Genomic DNA, 22,071 nt, shown 5'->3' on the forward strand with positions numbered 1-22,071 from the left:
AAAATCTTATATTGTTGAGATCAAATTAAGAGAAAAAATAATAAGTAAATAAAAAAGACAGATTATATGGTCATGCAATGATTCGTGCAATCAGTCCATGGATAGGTGATTATTGTAATAGAATTGCTTCATGTTTCGGAAGGCACGTTAAATTAGTAGGTCCCGGCTGTCATTTGGAACATCTTTAACTGTCGTTACGGGTAGTCAGAAGCCAGTCTTGCTAAAGGGTAGCAGTGTTGAGGTCAGATAGGCAGTCGCGCCACATAACACACTGGTACTCAGCTGCATATAATTAGGCTCGAATCCGACCCCAACATAGTTGATAAAAACTAGGTAGATGATGATAAAAATTCACTCACCTTAGTTTCTCTATCAAATTCATGACCATTTGGACACAACAGTTGCACAGCTACTCCACTCACACACAGATAGAAAGCATTACAAAGTTCTGGATGGGGCACATTCCCATAAGTGCCTAATGGACATGGATCATACTCTTCCGTTGTCGGATAATCAGTGGTCACTGTTGTTGTCACATCAGTTGCATCTGGGTTGTTTGTTGTTGGCGCCTGTGTAGAAGATGGTTCTGTTATTTCTGTTGTTGGAACGTCTGTGGTCGTCCATTCTGTTGTTGGATTGTCAGAAGGTGTTGTTGTCGGCACGTCTGTAGTAGATGGCCAATTTGTTGTTGGTGTATCAGTTTCTGTAGGTTCCTGTGTTGTTGGTACATATGTCGTTGTTGGGCCGTCAGTGACTGTAGGTTCCTGTGTTGTTGGTGCATCAGTTTCAGTTGGTCCCTGCGTTGTTGTAGGAGACTGTGTAGTTGGAATGTAAGTTGTTGTTGGTGCGTCAGAAGTAGATGGCCAAATTGTTGTTGGTGCATCAGTCTCTGTAGGTCCCTGTGTTGTTGGTACATATGTCGTTGTTGGGTCATCTGTGACTGTAGGGTCCTGTGTTGTTGGAACATATGTCGTTGTTGGGCCATCTGTGACAGTAGGGTCCTGTGTTGTTGGTACATATGTCGTTGTTGGCCCATCTGTGACTGTAGGTCCCTGTGTTGTTGGAACATATGTCGTTGTTGGGCCGTCTGTGACTGTAGGTTCCTGTGTTGTTGGCACATATGTTGTTGGTGCATCAGTCTCTGTAGGTCCCTCTGATGTTGGTACATAAGTCGTTGTTGGCCCGTCTGTGACTGTAGGTTCCTGTGTTGTTGGAATGTAAGTTGTTGTTGGCACGTCTGAAGTAGACGGCCAAATTGTTGTTGGTGCATCAGTCTCTGTAGGTCCCTGTGTTGTTGGCACATCGGTTTCAGTCGGTCCCTGGGTTGTTGTAGGAGACTGTGTAGTTGGAATGTTAATTGTTGTTGGCTCGTCAGAAGTAGACGGCCAATTTGTTGTTGGTGCGTCAGTCTCTGTAGGTCCCTCAGTTGTTGGTATATCTGTTGTTGTTGGGCCATCGGTTTCTGTAGGTCCCTGAGTTGTTGGAACATATGTCGTTGTTGGGCCGTCAGTGACTGTAGGTTCCTGTGTTGTTGGAGTGTAAGTTGTTGTTGGTGCGTCAGTCTCTGTAGGTCCCTGTGTTGTTGGAACATATGTTGTTGGTCCATCAGTTTCAGTTGGTCCCTGAGTTGTTGGAATATAAGTAGTTTCCTGAGATGTTGGAGCATCTGATGTAGTAGGCCAATTTGTTGTTGGGCCGTCAGTGACTGTAGGTCCCTGAGTTGTTGGCACATCAGTTTCAGTTGGTCCCTGGGTTGTTATGGGAGCTTGTGTTGTTGGTACATATGTTGTATCTTGTGATGTTGTTGGTATTTCAGACGTAGTTGGTCCATCAGTAACAGTGGGACCCTGTGTTGTTGTTGGTATTTCAGACGTAGTTGGTCCATCAGTGACTGTGGGACCCTGTGTTGTTGTTGGTATTTCAGACGTAGTTGGTCCATCAGTAACAGTGGGACCCTGTGTTGTTGTTGGTATTTCAGACGTAGTTGGTCCATCAGTAACAGTGGGACCCTGTGTTGTTGTTGGTATTTCAGACGTAGTTGGTCCGTCAGTGACTGTGGGTCCCTGTGTTGTTGTTGGTATTTCAGACGTAGTTGGTCCGTCAGTGACTGTGGGACCCTGTGTTGTTGTTGGTATTTCAGACGTAGTTGGTCCGTCAGTGACTGTGGGTCCCTGTGTTGTTGTTGGTATTTCAGACGTAGTTGGTCCGTCAGTGACTGTGGGACCCTGTGTTGTTGTTGGTATTTCAGACGTAGTTGGTCCATCAGTGACAGTTGGTCCCTGTGTTGTTGTTGGTATTTCAGACGTAGTTGGTCCATCAGTGACTGTGGGACCCTGGGTTGTTGTTGGTATTTCAGACGTAGTTGGTCCGTCAGTGACTGTGGGACCCTGGGTTGTTGTTGGGAAGTCTGTAGTATCATCTGGCGTAGTTGTTGGTAAATCTGTAGTTATGGGCCCTATAGTTGAAGGTCCGTCAGTAACTGTAGGTTCTGTTGTTGTTGTAGGAGCCTGTGTTGTTGGAATGTTAGTTGTTGTTGGCTCATCTGAAGTAGATGGCCAATTTGTTGTTGGCACATCAGTTTCAGTTGGTCCCTGGGTAGTAGTAGGCGCTTGTGTTGTTGGAATGTAAGTTGTGGTTGGCACGTCTGAAGTAGACGGCCATGCTGTTGTTGGCACATCAGTTTCAGTTGGTCCCTGGGTACTTGTGGGAGCTTGTGTTGTTGGTACATATGTAGTATCTTGTGGTGTTGTTGTTGGTATATCAGAAGTAGACGGCCAATTTGTTGTTGGCACATCAGTTTCTGTCGGTCCCTGTGTTGTTGGCCCATCAGTGACTGTGGGTCCTTGTGTTGTTATGGGAGCCTGTGTTGTTGGAATATAAGTTGTTGTTGGCACGTCAGAAGTAGATGGCCAATTAGTTGTTGGGACATCAGTCTCTGTTGGTCCCTGAGTTGATGTTGGTCCCTGAGTTGTTGGAATGTAAGTTGTATCTTGTGGCGTTGTTGTTGGTATGTCTGAAGTTGATGGCCATACTGTCGTAGGAACATCAGTTTCAGTTGTTGGCACGTATGTCGTTGTTGGAACATCAGTACTGCTAGGAGCCTGTGTTGTTGGTATATACGTAGTATCTTGTGGCGTTGTTGTTGGCACGTCAGTCGTTATAGGCTCTACAGTGGAAGGATCATCAGTGACCGTGGGTGTTGATGGCACCTCTGATGTAGATGGCCAATTAGTTGTTGGTACATCAGTTTCAGTTGGACCCTGGGTACTTGTAGGAGCTTGTGTTGTTGGTACATATGTAGTATCTTGTGGTGTTGTTGGTGGTACATCAGTCTCTGTGGGTCCCTGAGTTGATGTCGGTGCCTGAGATGTAGTTGGTACGTCTGAAGTAGAAGGCCAAATTGTTGTTGGCCCATCAGTTTCTGTCGGTCCCTGTGTTGTTGGGCCATCAGTGACTGTGGGTCCTTGTGTTGTTATGGGAGCTTGTGTTGTTGGAATATAAGTTGTTGTTGGTACGTCTGAAGTAGATGGCCATACCGTTGTTGGTGCATCAGTCTCTGTAGGTCCCTGTGTTGTGGTGGGATCCTGTGTTGTTGGTACATATGTTGTATCTTGTGATGTCGTTGTTGGTATGTCTGTAGTTGATGGCCATACAGTCGTAGGAACATCAGTTTCAGTTGATGCCTCAGTTGTTGTGGGAGTCTGTGTTGTTGGCACCTCTGAAGTAGTAGGCCAATTCGTTGTTGGTACATCAGTCTCTGTGGGTCCCTGAGTTGTTGGAACATCTGTAGTAGATGGCCAATTTGTTGTTGGTACATCAGTTTCAGTTGATGACGGTACCTGTGTTGTTGGGAAGAATGTTGTTGGTATTTCAGATGTTGTTGGCCCATCAGTGGCAGTGGGCCCCTGAGTTGATGTCGGTCCCTGTGTTGTTGGTACATATGTTGTATCTTGTGGCGTTGTTATTGGCTCGTCAGTGACTGTGGGTACATCTGTTGTTGTTGGGATGTACGTTGTATCCTGGGACGTTGTTGTTGGAAAATCGGAAGTAGAAGGCCAATTAGTTGTTGGAATGTCAGTAACAGTGGGTCCTTCTGTTGTTGTGGGAGCCTGTGTTGATGGAATATAAGTTGTTGTTGGCACATCTGAAGTTGATGGCCAATTAGTTGTTGGCACAGCAGTCTCTGTCGGTCCCTGTGTTGTCGGTGGTACTTCAGATGTTGTTGGCCCATCAGTGACAGTGGGTCCCTGTGTTGTTGGTACATATGTAGTATCTTGTGGCGTTGTTGTTGGCACGTCAGTTGTGCTAGGCCATATTGTCGTAGAGCCATCAGTGACTGTGGGTACATCTGTTGTTGTTGGTCCTTGTGTTGTTGGGATGTATGTTGTATCCTGAGATGTTGTTGTTGGCGCGTCTGAAGTGGAAGGCCAATTCGTTGTTGGCACATCAGTTTCAGTAGGTCCCTGGGTAGATGGAATATATGTTGTTGTTGGTACGTCAGAAGTGGTAGGCCAATTAGTTGTTGGAATATCAGTAACAGTAGACCCTTGTGTTGTTGAAGAGCCTTCCGTTGTTGTTGGAGACTGTGTTGTTGGGATGTATGTTGTTGTTGGTACGTCTGAAGTAGATGGCCAAGCTGTTGTCGGCACATCAATTTCAGTTGATCCCTCAGTAGTAGTAGGAACATGTGTTGTTGGCACATATGTTGTTGTTGGTAAGTCAGAAGTGGTAGGCCAAGCTGTTGTTGGCACATCAGTTTCAGTTGGTCCCTGGGTAGATGTGGGAACCTGTGTTGATGGTACGTCTGAAGTAGAAGGCCAATTAGTTGTTGGAATGTCAGTAACAGTAGGTCCTTGTGTTGTTGACGATCCCTCGGTTGTTGGGTCGTATGTTGTTGTCGGTGATGTTGTTGGCTCGTAAGTTGTAGGTACCGATGTTGTTGATGGCACAGTAGGTATATCTGTTGTTGAAGAACCTTGTGATGTTGTTGGATCATAAGTTGTTGGTACATCAGATGTAGTTTCTGTTGATTCTTCTGTTATACCTGTTGTTGGTACATTAGTAGTCACTGTTGTAGGTACAACAATAGTCGTAGGTTCATATGTGGATGTTGAACTAGGTATGATAGGAGTTTCCCAAGTTGTTGGGTTCTCTGTTGTAGTAGGCACCTCAGAAGTTGATGGCCATGCTGTTGTTGGGCCATCAGTTTCAGTTGGTCCCTGGGTGCTAGTGGGAGCTTGTGTTGTTGGTACATATGTAGTATCTTGTGGCGTTGTTGGTGGTACTTCAGATGTAGTTGGCCCGTCAGTGACAGTTGGTCCCTGTGTTGTTGGTATATATGTTGTTGTTGGCACTTCTGAAGTTGATGGCCAAGCTGTTGTAGGCACATCAGTTTCAGATGGACCCTGTGTTGTTGTGGAAGACTGTGTTGTTGGTATGTAAGTTGTTGTTGGCACATCAGCCTCTGTAGAACCTTGTGTTGTTGGCACCTCTGATGTAGATGGCCATGCTGTTGTTGGGACATCAGTTTCAGTTGATCCCTGTGTTGTTGTAGATGACTGTGTTGTTGGAATATAAGTTGTTGTTGGTACATCTGAAGTAGACGGCCATGCTGTTGTTGGGATATCAGTTTCAGTTGATCCCTGCGTTGTTGAAGAAGACTGTGTTGTTGGTATGTATGTTGTTGTTGGCACATCTGAAGTAGACGGCCATGCTGTTGTTGGGACATCAGTTTCAGTTGATCCCTGCGTTGTTGAAGAAGACTGTGTTGTTGGTATGTATGTTGTTGTTGGCACATCTGAAGTAGACGGCCATGCTGTCGTTGGTACATCAGTTTCAGTTGATCCCTGGGTTGTTGGTACATAAGTTGTTGGTGCATCAGTCTCTGTGGGTCCTTGTGTGGTTGTTGGAGACTGTGTTGTTGGCACATATGTAGTTGAGGGAACCTCTGAAGTAGATGGCCATACTGTTGTTGGTACATCAGTCTCTGTGGGTCCCTGAGTTGTTGGTACATCAGTTTCAGTTGAACCCTGTGTTGTTGTGGAAGACTGTGTTGTTGGTACATATGTTGTTGTTGGCACATCTGAAGTAGATGGCCATGATGTTGTTGGCACATCAGTTTCAGTTGATCCCTGTGTTGATGTAGGAGCCTGTGTTGTTGGAATATATGTTGTTGTTGGCACATCAGTCTCAGTCGATCCTTGTGTTGTTGGTACCTCTGAAGTAGATGGCCATACTGTTGTTGGCACATCGTTTTCAGTTGTTGGAGATTCATCTGTAGTAGTAGGTACCCAAGTTGTCGAAGGCTCATGAGTAGGTTCTGCAGTTTCTGTTGTTGATGTAGGAACAACAATCGTTGTTGGATCATGTGTTGAAGTAGATTCTTCAGTAGTAGGTTCATAAGTTGTTGTTATAGGACCTTGTGTTGTTGTAGTACTAGGTAAAACAATCGTTGTTGGCTCATAAGTGGTGGGTACCTCTTCTGTAACTGTTGTTGGTACTTCAGAAGTTGTTGACGAGGGAATATCTGAAGTAGTAGGTACCCATTCAGTTGTTGGCTCAAATGTTGATGGTACATTTGTTGTTGTTGGTACATCAGTGGCTGTAGGTCCTTGCGTTGTTGTGGGAACCTCTGAAGTAGATGGCCAAGATGTTGTTGGCACATCAGTTTCAGTTGATCCTTGTGTTGTTGTAGTAGTAGGTAAAACGATCGTTGTTGGCTCATAAGTGGTGGGTACCTCTTCAGTGACTGTTGTTGGCACATCAGTTTCAGTTGATCCCTGTGTTGTTGTAGAAGACTGTGTTGTTGGTACATTTGTTGTTGTAGGCACCACTGAAGAAGATGGCCAAGCTGTTGTTGGCACATCAGTTTCAGATGATCCCTGTGTTGTTGGCACATATGTTGTTGAGGGAACCTCTGAAGTAGATGGCCATACTGTTGTTGGTGCATCAGTCTCTGTGGGTCCCTGAGTTGTTGGTACAAAAGTTGTTGTTGGTACATCAGACTCTGTTGATCCCTGTGTTGTTGTGGAAGACTGTGTTGTCGGTATATAAGTTGTTGAGGGAACCTCTGAAGTAGATGGCCAAGATGTTGTTGGTACATCAGTTTCAGTTGATCCCTCAGTAGTAGTAGGAATATGTGTTGTTGGCACATATGTTGTATCTTGCGAAGTTGTTGACGGAACATTTGTAGTAGGAATCCATTCTGTAGTAGGTACCTCTGTAGTTACAGTAGAAGGCACATCCGATGTTGTTGAAGTAGGTAACCATTCTGTTGTTGAATCAGGTACTGTACTAGGTTCCTGAGTTGTTGTGGGCACACCTGTTGTTGGCACATTTGTTGATGTAGGTATCACAACAGTTGTTGGTCCATCAGTGGAAGTCGAATCTTCAATGGTTGTAGTTTCCCATGATGTTGTAGGTTCAAATGTTGTTGAGGGTACTTGAACTGTTGTTGAAGAAGGAACATCTATTGTTGTAGAATCCCATTCTGTTGTTGGTTCGTAAGTGGTAGACCCAACAGTTGTTGAAGGAACTTGTGTTGTTGTGGGTAGTTGTGAAGTTGATGACGTGGGAATATCTGTTGTTGTAGATTCCCATTCCGTTGTTGGTTCGTAAGTTGTAGGCCCAACAGTTGTTGTGGGCACACCTGTTGTTGGTACTTGTGTAGATGTACTAGGTATCACAACAGTTGTTGGTCCATCAGTGGAAGTTGAATCATCAATGGTTGTAGGTTCAACTGTTGTTGAGGGTACCTGTGAAGTTGTTGGTACTTGGTTTGTTGTTGAAGAAGGAACATCTGTTGTTGTAGATTCCCAATCTGTTGTTGTAGGCCCAACAGTTGTTGTGGGCACACCTGTTGTTGGTACATTTGTTGATGTAGGTATCACAACAGTTGTTGGCCCATCAGTTGAACTTGAATCATCAATGGTTGTAGGCTCAAATGTTGTTGAGGGTACTTGTGAAGTTGATGAGGTGGGAATATCTGTTGTTGTAGATTCCCATTCCGTTGTTGGTTCGTAAGTGCTAGACCCAACAGTTGTTGAAGGACCCTGTGTTGTTATAGGTACATGTGTTGATGTAGTAGGTATCACAACAGTTGTTGGTCCATCAGTTGAAGTTGAGTCATCAATGGTTGTGTCCCAAGATGTTGTTGTTGATGGAACATCTGTTGTTGTAGATTCCCATTCTGTTGTTGTAGGTATTTGAGTTGTTGTGATTGGACCTTGAGTTGTAGAAGTAGTAGTTGTTGGTACCCACTCGGTTGTGGGCTCAAAAGTTGTAGGTACAGTTGTTGTAATCGGACCTTGTGTTGTTGAGAGACCCTCTGTTGTTGTTGGTTCATAAGTAGAAGGTTCAAAAGTTGTTGGATGTGTTGATGTAATGGGACCTTGTGTTGTTGTGGGCACATTTGTTGTTGAACCCTGAGTTGTTGTAGAGACCTCTTCAGTTACTGTTGTTGGTTCCTCAGGTGTTGTTGGAGCTTGTGTTGATGTAATAGGACCTTGCGTTGTTGAGAGACCCTCTGTTGTTGTAGGTTCGTAAGTAGTGGGTTCATAAGTTGAGGGTTCATAAGTAGAAGGTTCGTGAGTTGTAGGTACTTGTGTTGATGTAATAGGATCTTGCGTTGTTGAGGAACCCTGTGTTGTTGTAGATACCTCTTCAGTAACTGTTGTTGTGGATACAGGTATATCTGTAGTTGTCGAATCCCATTCAGTTGTTGGCTCGTATGTTGTTGGCTCATATGTTGTTGGCTCATATGTTGTTGTTGAAGGTACCTGTGTTGTTGTTATAGGTACCTGTGTTGATGTACTAGGTATCACAATAGTTGTTGGTCCATCAGTTGATGTTGAGTCATCAATGGTAGTATCCCATGATGTTGTTGTTGATGGAACATCTGTTGTTGTGGTACTAGGCACCTGTGTTGTTGTAGAAGGTACCTGTACTGTTGTTGATGTGTTAGGTACTTCTGTAGTTGTTTGTTCCCATTCTGTTGTTGGCTCATATGTTGTTGGTACTGCTGTTGTACTAGTAGCCTGTGTGGTTGTTGAGATAGGAACATCAGTTGTTGTTTGATCCCATTCTGTTGTCGGCTCATTAGTTGTTGTACTGGGTGCTTGTGTCTGAGTTGTTGGGAGATCTGTTGTTGAAGTAGCTTGTGTTGTTGTTGAAGAAGGTACATCAGTAGTTGTTTGTTCCCATTCTGTTGTTGGCTCGTATGTTGTTGTACTGGGTTGCTCTGTTGTTGAGACAGGAACTTCAGTTGTTGTTTGATCCCATTCTGTTGTTGGCTCATAAGTTGTTGTACTAGGTTCCTGTGTTGTTGAGAAAGGAACATCAGTTGTTGTTTGATCCCATTCTGTTGTTGGCTCATAAGTTGTTGTACTAGGTACTTGTGTTGTTGTAATAGGAGACTGTGTCTGAGTTGTTGGGAGATCTGTTGTTGTAGTTGCCTGTGTTGTTGTTGAAGAAGGAACGTCAGTAGTTGTTTGTTCCCATTCTGTTGTTGGCTCGTATGTTGTTGTACTGGGTTGCTCTGTTGTTGAGACAGGAACTTCAGTTGTTGTTTGATCCCATTCTGTTGTTGGCTCATAAGTTGTTGTACTAGGTTCCTGTGTTGTTGAGAAAGGAACATCAGTTGTTGTTTGATCCCATTCTGTTGTTGGCTCATAAGTTGTTGTACTAGGTACTTGTGTTGTTGTAATAGGAGACTGTGTCTGAGTTGTTGGGAGATCTGTTGTTGTAGTTGCCTGTGTTGTTGTTGAAGAAGGAACGTCAGTAGTTGTTTGTTCCACTTCAGTTGTTGGCACATAAGTTGTTGTACTAGGTGCTTGTGTTGTTGTAGAAGGAACATCTGTTGTACTTTGTTCCCCTTCTGTTGTTGGCTCATATGTTGTTGGGACTGCTGTTGTACTAGGTGCTTGACTTGTTGTTGAGAAAGGAACATCAGTTGTTGTTTGATCCCATTCTGTTGTTGGCTCATAAGTTGTTGTACTAGGAACTTCTGTAGTTGTAATAGGAGACTGTGTTGGAGTTGTTGGGAGATCTGTTGTTGTAGTAGCTTGTGTTGTTGTTGAAGAAGGAACATCAGTAGTTGTTTGATCCCATTCTGTTGTTGGCTCATATGTTGTTGTACTAGATGCTTGTGTTGTTGTAAAAGCATCAGTCGTAGTTGATGGAAAATCTGTTGTCTGTGTTGGAGTTGTTGGTAAATCTGTTGTTGTAGTTGTTGGCACCTGTGTTGTTGATGTAATCGGAACTTCAGTGGTTGTCTGTTCCCATTCAGTTGTTGGCTCATATGTTGTTGTTGTAATGGGAGCTTGTGTTGTTGTACTCGGTACTTGTGTTGTTGTGACCTCCTCAGTCGTTGTTGTTACAGGCTCTTGCGTAGTTGTTGTAATGGGAACTTGTGTTGTTGTACTCGGTACTTGTGTTGTTGTGACCTCCTCAGTTGTTGTTGTTGTTGGTACTTCTGTAGTTGTTACAGGCTCTTGTGTCGTTGTTGTAATTGGAACTTGTGTTGTTGTACTCGGTACTTGTGTTGTTGTGACCTCCTCAGTTGTTGTTGTTGTTGGTACTTCTGTAGTTGTTACAGGCTCTTGTGTCGTTGTTGTAATTGGAACTTGTGTTGTTGTACTCGGTACTTGTGTAGTTGTAACCTCCTCAGTTGTTGTTGGCTCATAAGTTGTTGTTACAGGCTCTTGTGTCGTTGTTGTAATGGGAACTTGTGTTGTTGTACTCGGTACTTGTGTTGTTGTGACCTCCTCAGTTGTTGTTGGTACCTCTGTAGTTGTTACAGGCTCCTGTGTCGTTGTTGTAATGGGAACTTGTGTTGTTGTACTCGGTACTTGTGTTGTTGTGACCTCCTCAGTTGTTGTTGGTACTTCTGTAGTTGTTACAGGTTCTTGTGTCGTTGTTATAATGGGAACTTGTGTTGTTGTACTTGGTACTTGTGTTGTTGTAACCCCCTCAGTTGTTGTTGGCTCATAAGTTGTTGTTACAGGCTCTTGTGTCGTTGTTGTAATGGGAACTTGTGTTGTTGTACTCGGTACTTGTGTTGTAGTGACCTCCTCAGTTGTTGTTGTGCTAGGTACCTCTGTAGTTGTTACAGGCTCTTGTGTCGTTGTTGTAATAGGAGCTTGTGTTGTTGTACTCGGAACTTGTGTTGTTGTGACCTCCTCAGTTGTTGTTGTGCTAGGTACTTCTGTAGTTGTTACGGGCTCTTGTGTCGTTGTTGTAATGGGAACTTGTGTTGTTGTACTCGGTACTTGTGTTGTTGTAACCTCCTCAGTTGTTGTTGGCTCATAAGTTGTTGTTACAGGCTCTTGTGTCGTTGTTGTAATGGGAACTTGTGTTGTTGTACTCGGTAGTTGTGTTGTTGTTGTTGGTACCTCAGGAGTTGTTGTTGTTGCCGCTGTTGTTGACGGTGCTGCAGTAGTAGATGTGGTACAATCCACCATGAACGGCCAGCTGCAGTGCTGAAAGGTAAATATTTGTAAGTTAATCATTTATTCAGATGATTATTTACGAATTTGTGTAAGATGATTATTTTTTATCTGAGTATATTTAAAAACCGGCCAAGTGCGAGTCGGACTCGTGCACGAAGGGTTCCGTAAATTACAGTTAAATCAACCTATCTCAAAAACTATAAGAGATACTTTGATCAAACCAAAAATCGTTGAAAGAGTTAATTAGCATGCATCACCTCTATTTTTTTTAGAATTTTATACCCCGTAGTTATAAAAATAGAGGGGGGGGGACATACTTTTTACGACTTTGAGAGCTGATATCTCAAAAACCGTTCACTTTAAGAAAAATGTTTTTTAGAAAACTTTATATCATTTTAAAAGACCTTTCCATTGATACCCCACACGGGTATGTACATCGAAAAAAAAAATTTCATCCCTCAGTTACATGTATGGGGGGCCCCACCCCCAATTCTTTTTTTTACTATTTAGTGTCATATTTTTGTAGCGGTTCATACAACACATATTCCCATCAAATTTCATCACTGTAGTACTTATAGTTTCCGAGTAAATCGGCTGTGACAGACGGACAGACGGACAGACGGACAGACGGACATGACGAAACTATAAGGGTTCCGTTTTTGCCATTTTGGCTACGGAACCCTAAAAACTGGTTATAGTTAGTTTTTAACCTATATTAAAAAACTATTTATTTTATAAGTTGGATATTACATAACTTTCAAGTTATAAAAAGAGCCCGAGAGAGAGAGAGAATTCCTGTCTCTGAGAAGAATTGTGGCACCAAACTTATTCCAAATGTTTACTAATTATGAGCTAAACTAAACACCATCTTTAGCTACCTCTATTTTTATACAGTTAAGTACATTATTAATCCCAATTTCATTGGCAAAAATAACTGGTAATTGTGATTTTTTATGTTGAATTTTCAATACATCGTTATTTTTTTAGGAAAATCGGTCAGTTTTTTCGATATTATTAGATTATATCATCTCGGGCTTCCGACTGCCTTTTAAACAGCACTAAACCAACCACCAACCCCAAATTTCTATACTTCATACAAAAAATAATTCTCACCTGCAAATTAAAGTCAAACCAGGTTCCCGGAGCACAATCCTGCTCAACTTTCTTCCCATTAACACAAGAATAGTACTTCGCGCAGTCAGACTCATGTGGCAACAAATGATGAATGCTAAAGTCTGACGGACAACCGTTGGGTAGCAGATCAGGCTCCGTTGTTGTAGTTGGAACTGTTGTTGATGTTGTTATTGGGGGTATTGTTGTTGTTGTTGGGGAGTCTGTTGTTGTTGGCTCTGGAGACGTTGTTGTTGGAAGTTCAGACGTTGTTGTTGATGGAAGTTCAGTCGTTGTTGTTGTTGAGGCTTGAGTTGTTGTTGTTGGCGCTTGAGTAGATGTTGTTGTAATTGGAACCTCAGTCGTGGTTGTTGATGGCGCCTGACTAGTTGTTGGCAATTCAGTTGTTGTTGTCGGCGCTTGTGTAGTTGTTGAAGCTTCTGTAGTCGTTGTTGGCTCTGCCGTAGTTGTAATTGGGGCCTGAGTAGTAGTAGTAGTTGTTGTTGTTGGGATTTCACTAGTTGTTGTTGGCGCTTCGGTCGTTGTTGGCGCTTGAGTAGTCGTAGTTGTTGTTGGCGCTTCAGTTGTTGTTGTGGTTGGGGCTTGGGTACTAGTTGTTGTTGACGCTTCAGTTGTTGTTGGCGCTTGAGTACTAGTTGTTGTTGTTACCGATTCAGTTGTTGTCGAAGGTGCTCCCGTAGTGGCTCCCGGTTCGCATTCAACTAAGAATGGCAAGTCGCAACCCTAAGAGTGATAGAAGGTGTAAGTATGTGTAATTAATTTCAATGTACATACATATTTAATGGATCCTGAAACCGAACTCGGAACATCTGACACTGAAAGGATAATTCCAAGTGGACATTTCTAATTACTGAAATAAGCTCGATAAAGCAAACAAACTCTTCACTTATAAAATATTAGAACAAACTCTTAAGCTACAGTATTTGTAGAGATTTAAGATTAAGATTCCAGGTCTGGCAAATACCAATGCAACTTTTCTAAGTTTGTATGTACTTTCTAAGTATATCTTGGACACCAATGGCTGTGTTTCGGATGGCACGTTAAACTGTAGGTCCCGGCTGTCATTGAACATCCTTGGCAGTCGTTACGGGTAGTCAGAAGCTAGTAAGTCTGACACCAGTCTAACCAAGGGGTATTGGGTTGCCCGGGTAACTAGGTTGTGGAGGTCAGATAGGGCAGTCGCTGCTTGTAAAGCACTGGTACTCAGCTGAATCCGGTTAGACTGCAAGCCGACCCCAACATAGTTGGGAAAAAGGCTCGGAGGATAATTTAAATACACACCTGTTTTGTGCGCCATCATAAGGCAAAACATGAGTTGATACTACTTATTATAACACCTATGCTTTGTACCATGTTTTACAAAATAAAGTATCTTTATCTTTACCTGTCCTTTAAAATCAAAGAGTGTCCCAGGTGCACACGACATAAGGACTTTCCTTCCGTTGCTGCAGCTATAGAATTTAGCACAGTTCGTCTCATGAGGCAGTAAGAGATGTACGCTAAAGTCTGCTGGACAACCGTTGGGTAAGAACTCTGTTGATGGTGGTGTTGTTGACGGGGCTGTTGGTGTTGATGATGTTGATGTTGTTGGAGCTGATGTTGTAGCGCCTGGGTAGCAGGTTACTGCGTGTGGCCAGTCGCATGTCTGAAATTAGATGGGGTAAGTGAATGGTTTGGTGAAAGAAAAATAAATCAACTATCGCATGTTACATAATTTCGGTAAACTTAATGATAATTATTAATATTTAGATGCAAAGTTAAAGTCTACTCTGTCCAGCTTTCATGCCAAAGTCACTAAAACGAATAAATCTGTTACCTACTATATAGATAAGGGAAGTTCTTTTCGGACCCGGATAAAATATATATTAGGATTTGTAACTTTGAAAATTCTAGGTACAAAATAACAAAAACATTTTTCCTCTTTATATTAGCACATACAGAAGTAAGATTGAGATAGTTCTTAGTATAGACGTATAACAACTAATTAAAGTAAAAATATAACTTACCTGTGACGCAAAGTCAAACAGGGTCCCTGGCCCACAAGGCATTTCAATCTTAACTCCATTACTACAACTATAATATTTAGAACAATCAGTTTCATGTGGCAACAAATGATGGATGCCAAAGTTAGCCGGACAGCCGTTCGGTAAGAACTCTGTTGTTGCTTCTGTTGTTGTTGATGATGTTGTTGATGAAGCTGTTGTAGTTGTTGTTGATGGTGTTGAACATTGTACTGCGAATGGCCAGTTGCACACCTAAAAATGATATGTAATTAAATAAAATGAATTCAGTCCGTTGATCCGGTTGGCACTTTAAATAGGTGAGTCTCGGCTATCACTTGAAAATCTTTAGCAGTCGTTACGGGTAGTCAGAAGCGAGATTCAGTCTTGCTAAAGGATATTGGGTTGCTCGGTTAACTGGGTTGAAGAGCTCAGATAGGCAGTCGCTCCATGTAAAGCACTGGTTCTCAGCTGCATCCGGTTAGAATGGAAGCTGACCAAACAAGTTGGGAAAAAGGCTAGGCAGATGATTATAGACTCCCTTAAGACCAGCAAAATCGAAAATACATAGCTGGCTTTTGCAATGTAGGTAATCAAAAAAGAGTACCTACCCTATTTTCTCGAAAGTTCAAAGGTCATATTGATTAAGAAACACCGCGGGCAACTCGACTTCGCTCGAGTTACCGCGGCGCTGGTACATAAAAGGCCTACGAAGGAACATGGTGGGTTTTAGTCAGTAAGAGTCGGACACTCCCTCACGCTGCACCCACGGCGAGAGCCATCATTTGATGATTTCCCATACAAAAGGCAACAAATAAATCCACTACTTACTTGTGTATTAGCATCAAACCACGTGCCTGGCCCGCAGGTCATCTCTATTTTGTTTCCATTGCTGCAACTGTAGTACTTCGAGCAGTCCGTCTCGTGTGGCAGCAGGAGATGTATGTGGAAGTTCGAAGGACAGCCATTTGGCAGGTACTGGGCTGATGACGCTGCTATCAATGTCAGGAATATGATAGCTTTGTACATATCTGTGGGAAAAACAAGCAAATAAACAAAAGAATCAAAAGAATAGTTAAAGAACAATTGAATGGTGTTCAAGGCCGATTTTGGCCACGGCGGCTGTTCTCATATAAGGAGATCAGCCAGCTGCGCAGGACATATTATAGTGCACACATTTGCGCAGACACAGGTGCACTCACTATTCCTTCACTCTCATAGCGCGATGGGACGGCAATCCTACACGACCGGAGAGAGATCAGGCGCGGGACCGACATTTATGTTCTCTCCGATGCACGGGTGTATTAATCACCAACTTCCAGACACCGGGCTGTTTGTAAAAGATGTTTAATACCCTTAAAGCTATTTTGCAAGACCTGGAAATTGATCCCGGAACCCCGTGCACAGTAGCAGCAAAAAATATTCATTTAAAATGTAGCTAGCAAAACACGTTTTTTAACATTGCTATCATTTTTCCATGAAACATAATTCCGCACCCAAACTTCAATAGTAAAGATAAAAATTGCGCAAGTAACATTATAAACTTGTTTTGATTTCACAGAAATATGATTAATCAAGATTTCCTTTCCATATTAGCCGTTTCCCCGCGGTCTCACCCGCGTCCCGTGTGAACTACTGCCCGTACCGGGATAAAATATAGCCTATGTTACTCGGGAAGAGTGTAGCTTTCCAACAGTGAAAGAATTTTGGAAATCAGTTCAGTAGTTTTGGAGCCTTTAGGATACAAATAAATGAAAAAATCCTCAGTATTATATTAGTATAAGACGAGTCAATTTTTATGCAATAGAATTTACTTAGTAGTAGTGTATGTCATTACTTTTTACCCAAGTGCAGGAAGAAACTCCTTCAGCCGGAAATCCGTTAATATTACAAACAGTCACTCGAAAGCCACACAAATCAAGGAATATATAGAGTTATTTTTATGTCACATTAGCACTAAATATTTATACATTTTACATCTAATACCACATGAAAGAAATAAAACATTTAACGGGGTCCAATACGCCCTGTGCCGTCACAATAATCTACATATCTTTTTATATAAAAAATAATATCACTTTTCGTAGTAATTTTATATCTCAAGAACGGTCTCACTTATCCAAACCAAATGTTTAGGCTTTGTTCAGACTATTTAGTAGATGGTTTATGTGAAGTTTGGACAAAATCTGTCGAGCGGTTTTTTATTTATCACATTTTTTGTAACATCTTTTTTTAATTTTATACGTAGCGAAGCACTGGTAATTTTATAGCACTCACTATTACACTACTAATATAAATAAATATAAAATAAATTAATGAAAACACAACAGGTATCGGAAAAATGGAAAGAATAGAAAAATAATTGCCGCAGTTTGAATTGTATTCGAATATTTATGTCCTATAATATTATAAACACGAAAGTTATGTAGGTACGCAAAAACAACTATATGGAATTTAAAGAAACTCGCCTGTAATTATATAATGTAATTTACTTCATCCTCCGAGCCTTTTCCCAAACTATGTTGGGGTCGGCTTCCAGTCTAATCGGATGTAGCTGAGTACCAGTGCTTTACAAGAAGCGACTGCCTATCTGACCTCCTCAACCCAGTTACCCGGGCAACCCAATACCCCTTGGTTAGACTGGTGTCAGACTTACTGGCTTCTGACTATCCGTAACGACTGCCAAGGATGTTCAATGTTCAATATAATGTTATTTACTTAATACACCAAAAACATATAGATAAGTAGGCTACTTTTATTCATATGCGGGAAGATGAGAAACCGCGGATGGAAGATAGTTAAGGCTTACCTACATTTTGGATGAATAATTAATTCCACAATTTTTATAACATCATTTTCACTTATTATTCCTTTAGTTCAGATAAGTAGATAAAGTTCGTCTTCTGCAGCAACTGTCCTTCTGACCTCATGCACACTTGACAAATATCACAACACTTGTTAAAACTTTGAAATTTTGTCATTTAATTAATATATTCTTTCTTGTTTCTTAATTTTTTTTTTGTTTCTTATTTCACTTTTAAAACAATAGGCGTGGCGAATGAAAAAAGTAATTAGTCCGTCTTTTAGATAACCCTTAAATAATGGACACGTATTTTTTCTTTTCTCTCACAAACAAATAACAACGAAGATATAACACGACTGAATTTTGTGTTACGTCAATTTACAATTTTAAAAAATACATAGACTTGACGTCACGAGCCCCTACTCTCTAGATATATTTATTTATTTATCATACTTTTTGCACACATTTTACAAAAATTAAAAATAATGTACAAAGGCGGAATTTAAAAGGCGTTCTCTACCAGTCAACCAATTTTAAAAAAAGTCAATTTATTGCATTATGTTATTATTTAATTAAATATTTAATGTATTATTAAAATAAAAAATGCATGACCAGTATTCTTTGCCAATCTAAAATACGGACAAATAAGTATCACTATTTTTTAACCCTGTCACGCCTATTGTTGTTAATAAAATTATTAACTATGAAAATTATGTTCAAATTTTTTAATAAGTAGGTAACAATTTCAATATTTATAAAAACAACGCCATCTCAACTATAGTTTTACACTAATGTGGAAATTAACAAATTATTGTAATTTACTGTGACTAAATATTAATGATGTTATTTAAATTAAACGCCTAGTAAATTAATTGTTTCCTACTAAAAGCATAACGGTACATATTTATTGTATTTAGTTAAAAATCATTTGCAGTGGTAAGTTTGATTAAAATTACTTACAATTCTAACACAAGTTAATCATTATTATTACCGAAATAAACGTGAAAAAAATTATAATAACTAGCGTGCTTAAATATTGAAAAACTGCTCAACCAATTTTGTGCAAACTTCACATAAACTATCTACTAAATAGTCCGAACAAAGCCTAAACATTTGGTTTGGATAAGCGAGACTGTTCTTGAGTTATAAAATTAAAAAAAAGTGACATTATTATTTATAATTTATAATTATAATGTTACCGCAACTCACCTTAAAAAATCACTAAAAACTTTTCAGATCACTTATATTTTCAAAATAAAATCCAAATTCGTTTCATCACTCTAACCACTAGAGCTACACTTTTCAAAAAAACTGTTTCTTGATAAAATAATTGATGTTTATTTACCCGTATATGTAAATCAAATAAATTTTCGCGTTCAATATCAGTTAATATATCTAGCTAGCTACTTGGTACTATCGGGAAATCAAATCGCGTCACTATATCAGAATTTTGCATGTTTTAATAAAAACCTTTTAAGGCTGATTAGACACTACGTTTTCGGATGTTTTTTTAATGGCTGATTAAAGGTGAAGGAAAACATCTTGGGGAAACCTGGACTACCTACAATGTTTGATATCACCAACCCGCATTGAGCAAGCGTGGTGATTAACACTCAATCCTTCTCTGTGTGAGAGGAGGCCGCAGCCCAGCTGTGGGACGATCAAAAACACATAAGAAGTGGTTTTTGGAAGCTGTCTTTTGTAAACCTTGTCGACCTTCAAAAATTGCTGATTTTCAGCGTGCTTTGAATAAATGACTTTTGATTTGAAAAAATCGGCTTTTGCTGTATTTAAAAATTGTCTTACACGATACTGTATTGTGCAATTTCACACGAGTGTATCTGCATAACATTACATAAATATCAAAAGATGCGCTCCTACTAATTACTACTTCGTTCCGACGTTTATTGATGTAGGTACCTATAAGCACATATCCCGATGTGGCAGCAATCCGATACTACCGGAGAGTGATCAGGTGCAGGACCGACATTAACGTGCTCTCCGATGCACGGGTGTATCAATTACCAACCTCTAGACAGTTTCTTATAACCCATACAGACTTACCTATTCCAGCCGGGAATTGGACCCGGGGCTCAAATCGTATACTAAACTAACAAGGCGGTTATATATCATACAACAAGTAAAGGAATAAAAATCCTATTTATTATAATCTAGGAGAATTTTTGGCTCCATATTCTAGTACCTAATTGATGTTTTTTAATGTTGCAATAGTGAAGATATGCTGCGCCGATACCAAATAAATTACAACGCATATTATACTTTTATTCATTATCATTATTGTCTCAACGAACAAAGGCTTTCTGATACCCTGACAGTCAAAGCACGCTTGCTCAACGCCCAAGCGATTTAGTAATATAACATCTCTAGCAGTTTTCCGCGGTTTCACTCGTATACCGCAGAAACTACTGCTTGAAGTGTAATAAGTATGAAATGAAAAACAAAATCAAAAATCGTTTCTTCAAACTTCGCTGCAAAACAGCACTTTGAACGTCAGAAATTTACAAAACACAGCCGCCAAACCGGCCACCCTTCACCACTTCCTATGTGTTTTTGCTGGGAAGAAGAAATGGTGGAACAAACTCCCCAGCAACACATGTCTGTCTGTAGGTTGTATGTGTGTAGAAGTATGCTTCTACAGGTAAATTCAGCTTGTACGTGCTTTAACGGACAAAGACATAAAAAAAAAAACAAAGGATGCCAAGCACGCTTGCTCAATACCGAGGTGATATACCTATGCGTGTTAAGTCTAGGTTTCCACACTATTCAGTTCATTTCAGTATGTACAAAAACAGAGACATTTCAAACAGTATGGTTCCTCTCCGGTTAGAACCCAAACATTCATGTAATACCACAGATTACTTAATGCAGTACAGGGTTTACTTCTTCAAAAGGATCAGGTTTAATCACCTAACAAGTCCTAGTAGAGTTTCAAATTCACCTGATGGCCTCTGACGTGGAATTGTAGGTAACAACGACTGCTACTGAGTAGCATTCGGGGATGCCGGCTTTACGTGCCCTCTCAGGCACGGGGGTGTAACACCGACAACTTCCAGACTGCTGCTTTGTGAAATTTCTAAAACCTACGAACTACGAAGCGATTTCGGTGCAACCGAGAAATCGAACCTGGGTCTGCTGCAATCAACGCCTTAAAGTAGACTTCAATCATATGAATATCCTATTAATTTAGATTTATGACTCAACTATCTTTAAATATGGTCACCCAACCTAGTAACGCACTGAAGAACCAATATTAATTTCAGTTCAAAAAATTACAGGGCCCATTTACAAGGCCTAGGTCGCCATACGAATGTCAAGTACAAAAACCAACGACCGTAGGTATTAATATCAAGATTATAGCCACTCCTTGTCTTCAAAAACACGTAAATAATATTCTTCTATTGTACGTTTATCTATAGATTTTTTCGTATAAATCAGATAACGAGTATTTCATAGAAAAATACGTAATTTTCGATGACGTTGCAAGGCGAGCGTTGTAACATCAATCATTTTTCAACCAATTGTAAACTGCTTATTTGTGATTGGTCCGTTTTGTTTTAGAGTGGATTTTGATTGGCTCACAGTTGGTAGATTAAATATTGTTTTATATCCCTATCGAACAGTTGCCTAATTTAGTATTAAAGTTTTATAAATGGTAATTAACTTTAATCCTACTTTTCCGGACGTAGTGTGTTTAAATCCTATTGTTATTTTTCTAGTTTATATTTTTATTGTTAGTGTATTCATGAATTTTCTAACTAAACTTTCCCCGTCCGGGTAAATAAATAGCATATGTCTCATTGAGACGTAATAACTCAGTATGTAGGTACTTATGTTACAGTAAAGTTTCATCAAAATACGCACACACATCCCATATAATGAAGAGGAATCATTTTTTTGTTTGTTTGTACCCTAAGGGCTCCGAAACCACTGAATCGAATTGAAAACTTCACTGTTGGAAAGCTACATTCTTCCCGAGTAACATATATATAGTATATAGGCTATATTTTGTCCCGGTAAGAGCAGTAGTTCCGACGGGACACGGGTGAGATCGCGGAAAACCAGCTAGTTATTCATATTTTTGGCAGCCAACTTTATTTGCATTTGATAAAATTTAAGATATCTAATTTCCATATTTTTTATGATAACAATTTATCTCAAGAGACAAGAAAAAAATACAATAGGAGTGAATGACCTTACACAAAATAATGAAATTCAAAATCTAGTCAAATCGGCTATTGACCTCTATCTGGCTTCAGCTGATATTGTGATAAAATAAATAGAAATAATCGTATATTAAATACGCGCCTAGCCATTTGCACAGAAGAGAAATAAAGGAAGGAGGTAGTTATTTTTTTAAGAATCATCATCCTCCGAGCCTTTCCCCAACTATGTTGGGGTCGGCTTCCAGTCTAACCGGATGCAGCTGAGTACCAGTGCTTTACAAGAAGCGACTGCCTATCTAACCTAATGAATTCAATCAAATTATTTAGTCGGTTTGATAACGGCCAAATACCTGATCGTTGTTAGTGTCTACTATTCATCTTAATACTAATTTATGAACCTAAACAAACTATGCTATCAGCTCAAAAGTTTGAAGGGTCTCCAAAACTCTAAAACTTACGATTTTTTGCGAAATCCCACTACAAGAAAAACACTGAAAATAAACTTT

General features: G+C 40.5%; 1 protein-coding gene across 5 annotated transcripts in view; it reads right to left on the reverse strand.

Moving 5' to 3' along the window:
* The window catches only part of LOC110374885 (mucin-17), a 57,007-nt gene that overhangs the window by 18,252 nt on the left and 16,684 nt on the right, over positions 1–22,071 (reverse strand). For 2 of the 5 annotated variants that reach the window (XM_064041976.1, XM_064041977.1), the window contains exons 2-6: positions 15,410–15,609; positions 14,585–14,833; positions 13,963–14,223; positions 12,561–13,301; positions 360–11,477 (exon numbers count right to left, since the gene is read on the reverse strand). In XM_064041976.1, the coding sequence (XP_063898046.1) occupies positions 360–11,477; positions 12,561–13,301; positions 13,963–14,223; positions 14,585–14,833; positions 15,410–15,607 (12,567 nt within the window). In that variant the 5' untranslated portion in view covers positions 15,608–15,609. Of the gene's footprint in view, positions 1–359; positions 11,478–12,560; positions 13,302–13,962; positions 14,224–14,584; positions 14,834–15,409; positions 15,610–18,590; positions 18,743–22,071 lie in introns of those variants that run through there. The other 3 variants (XM_064041978.1, XM_064041979.1, XM_064041975.1) reach the window with 3 other exon arrangements.

This window comes from Helicoverpa armigera, chromosome 27 (genome assembly GCF_030705265.1).
Source record: "Helicoverpa armigera isolate CAAS_96S chromosome 27, ASM3070526v1, whole genome shotgun sequence".
Classification (NCBI taxonomy): Eukaryota; Metazoa; Arthropoda; class Insecta; order Lepidoptera; family Noctuidae; genus Helicoverpa; species Helicoverpa armigera.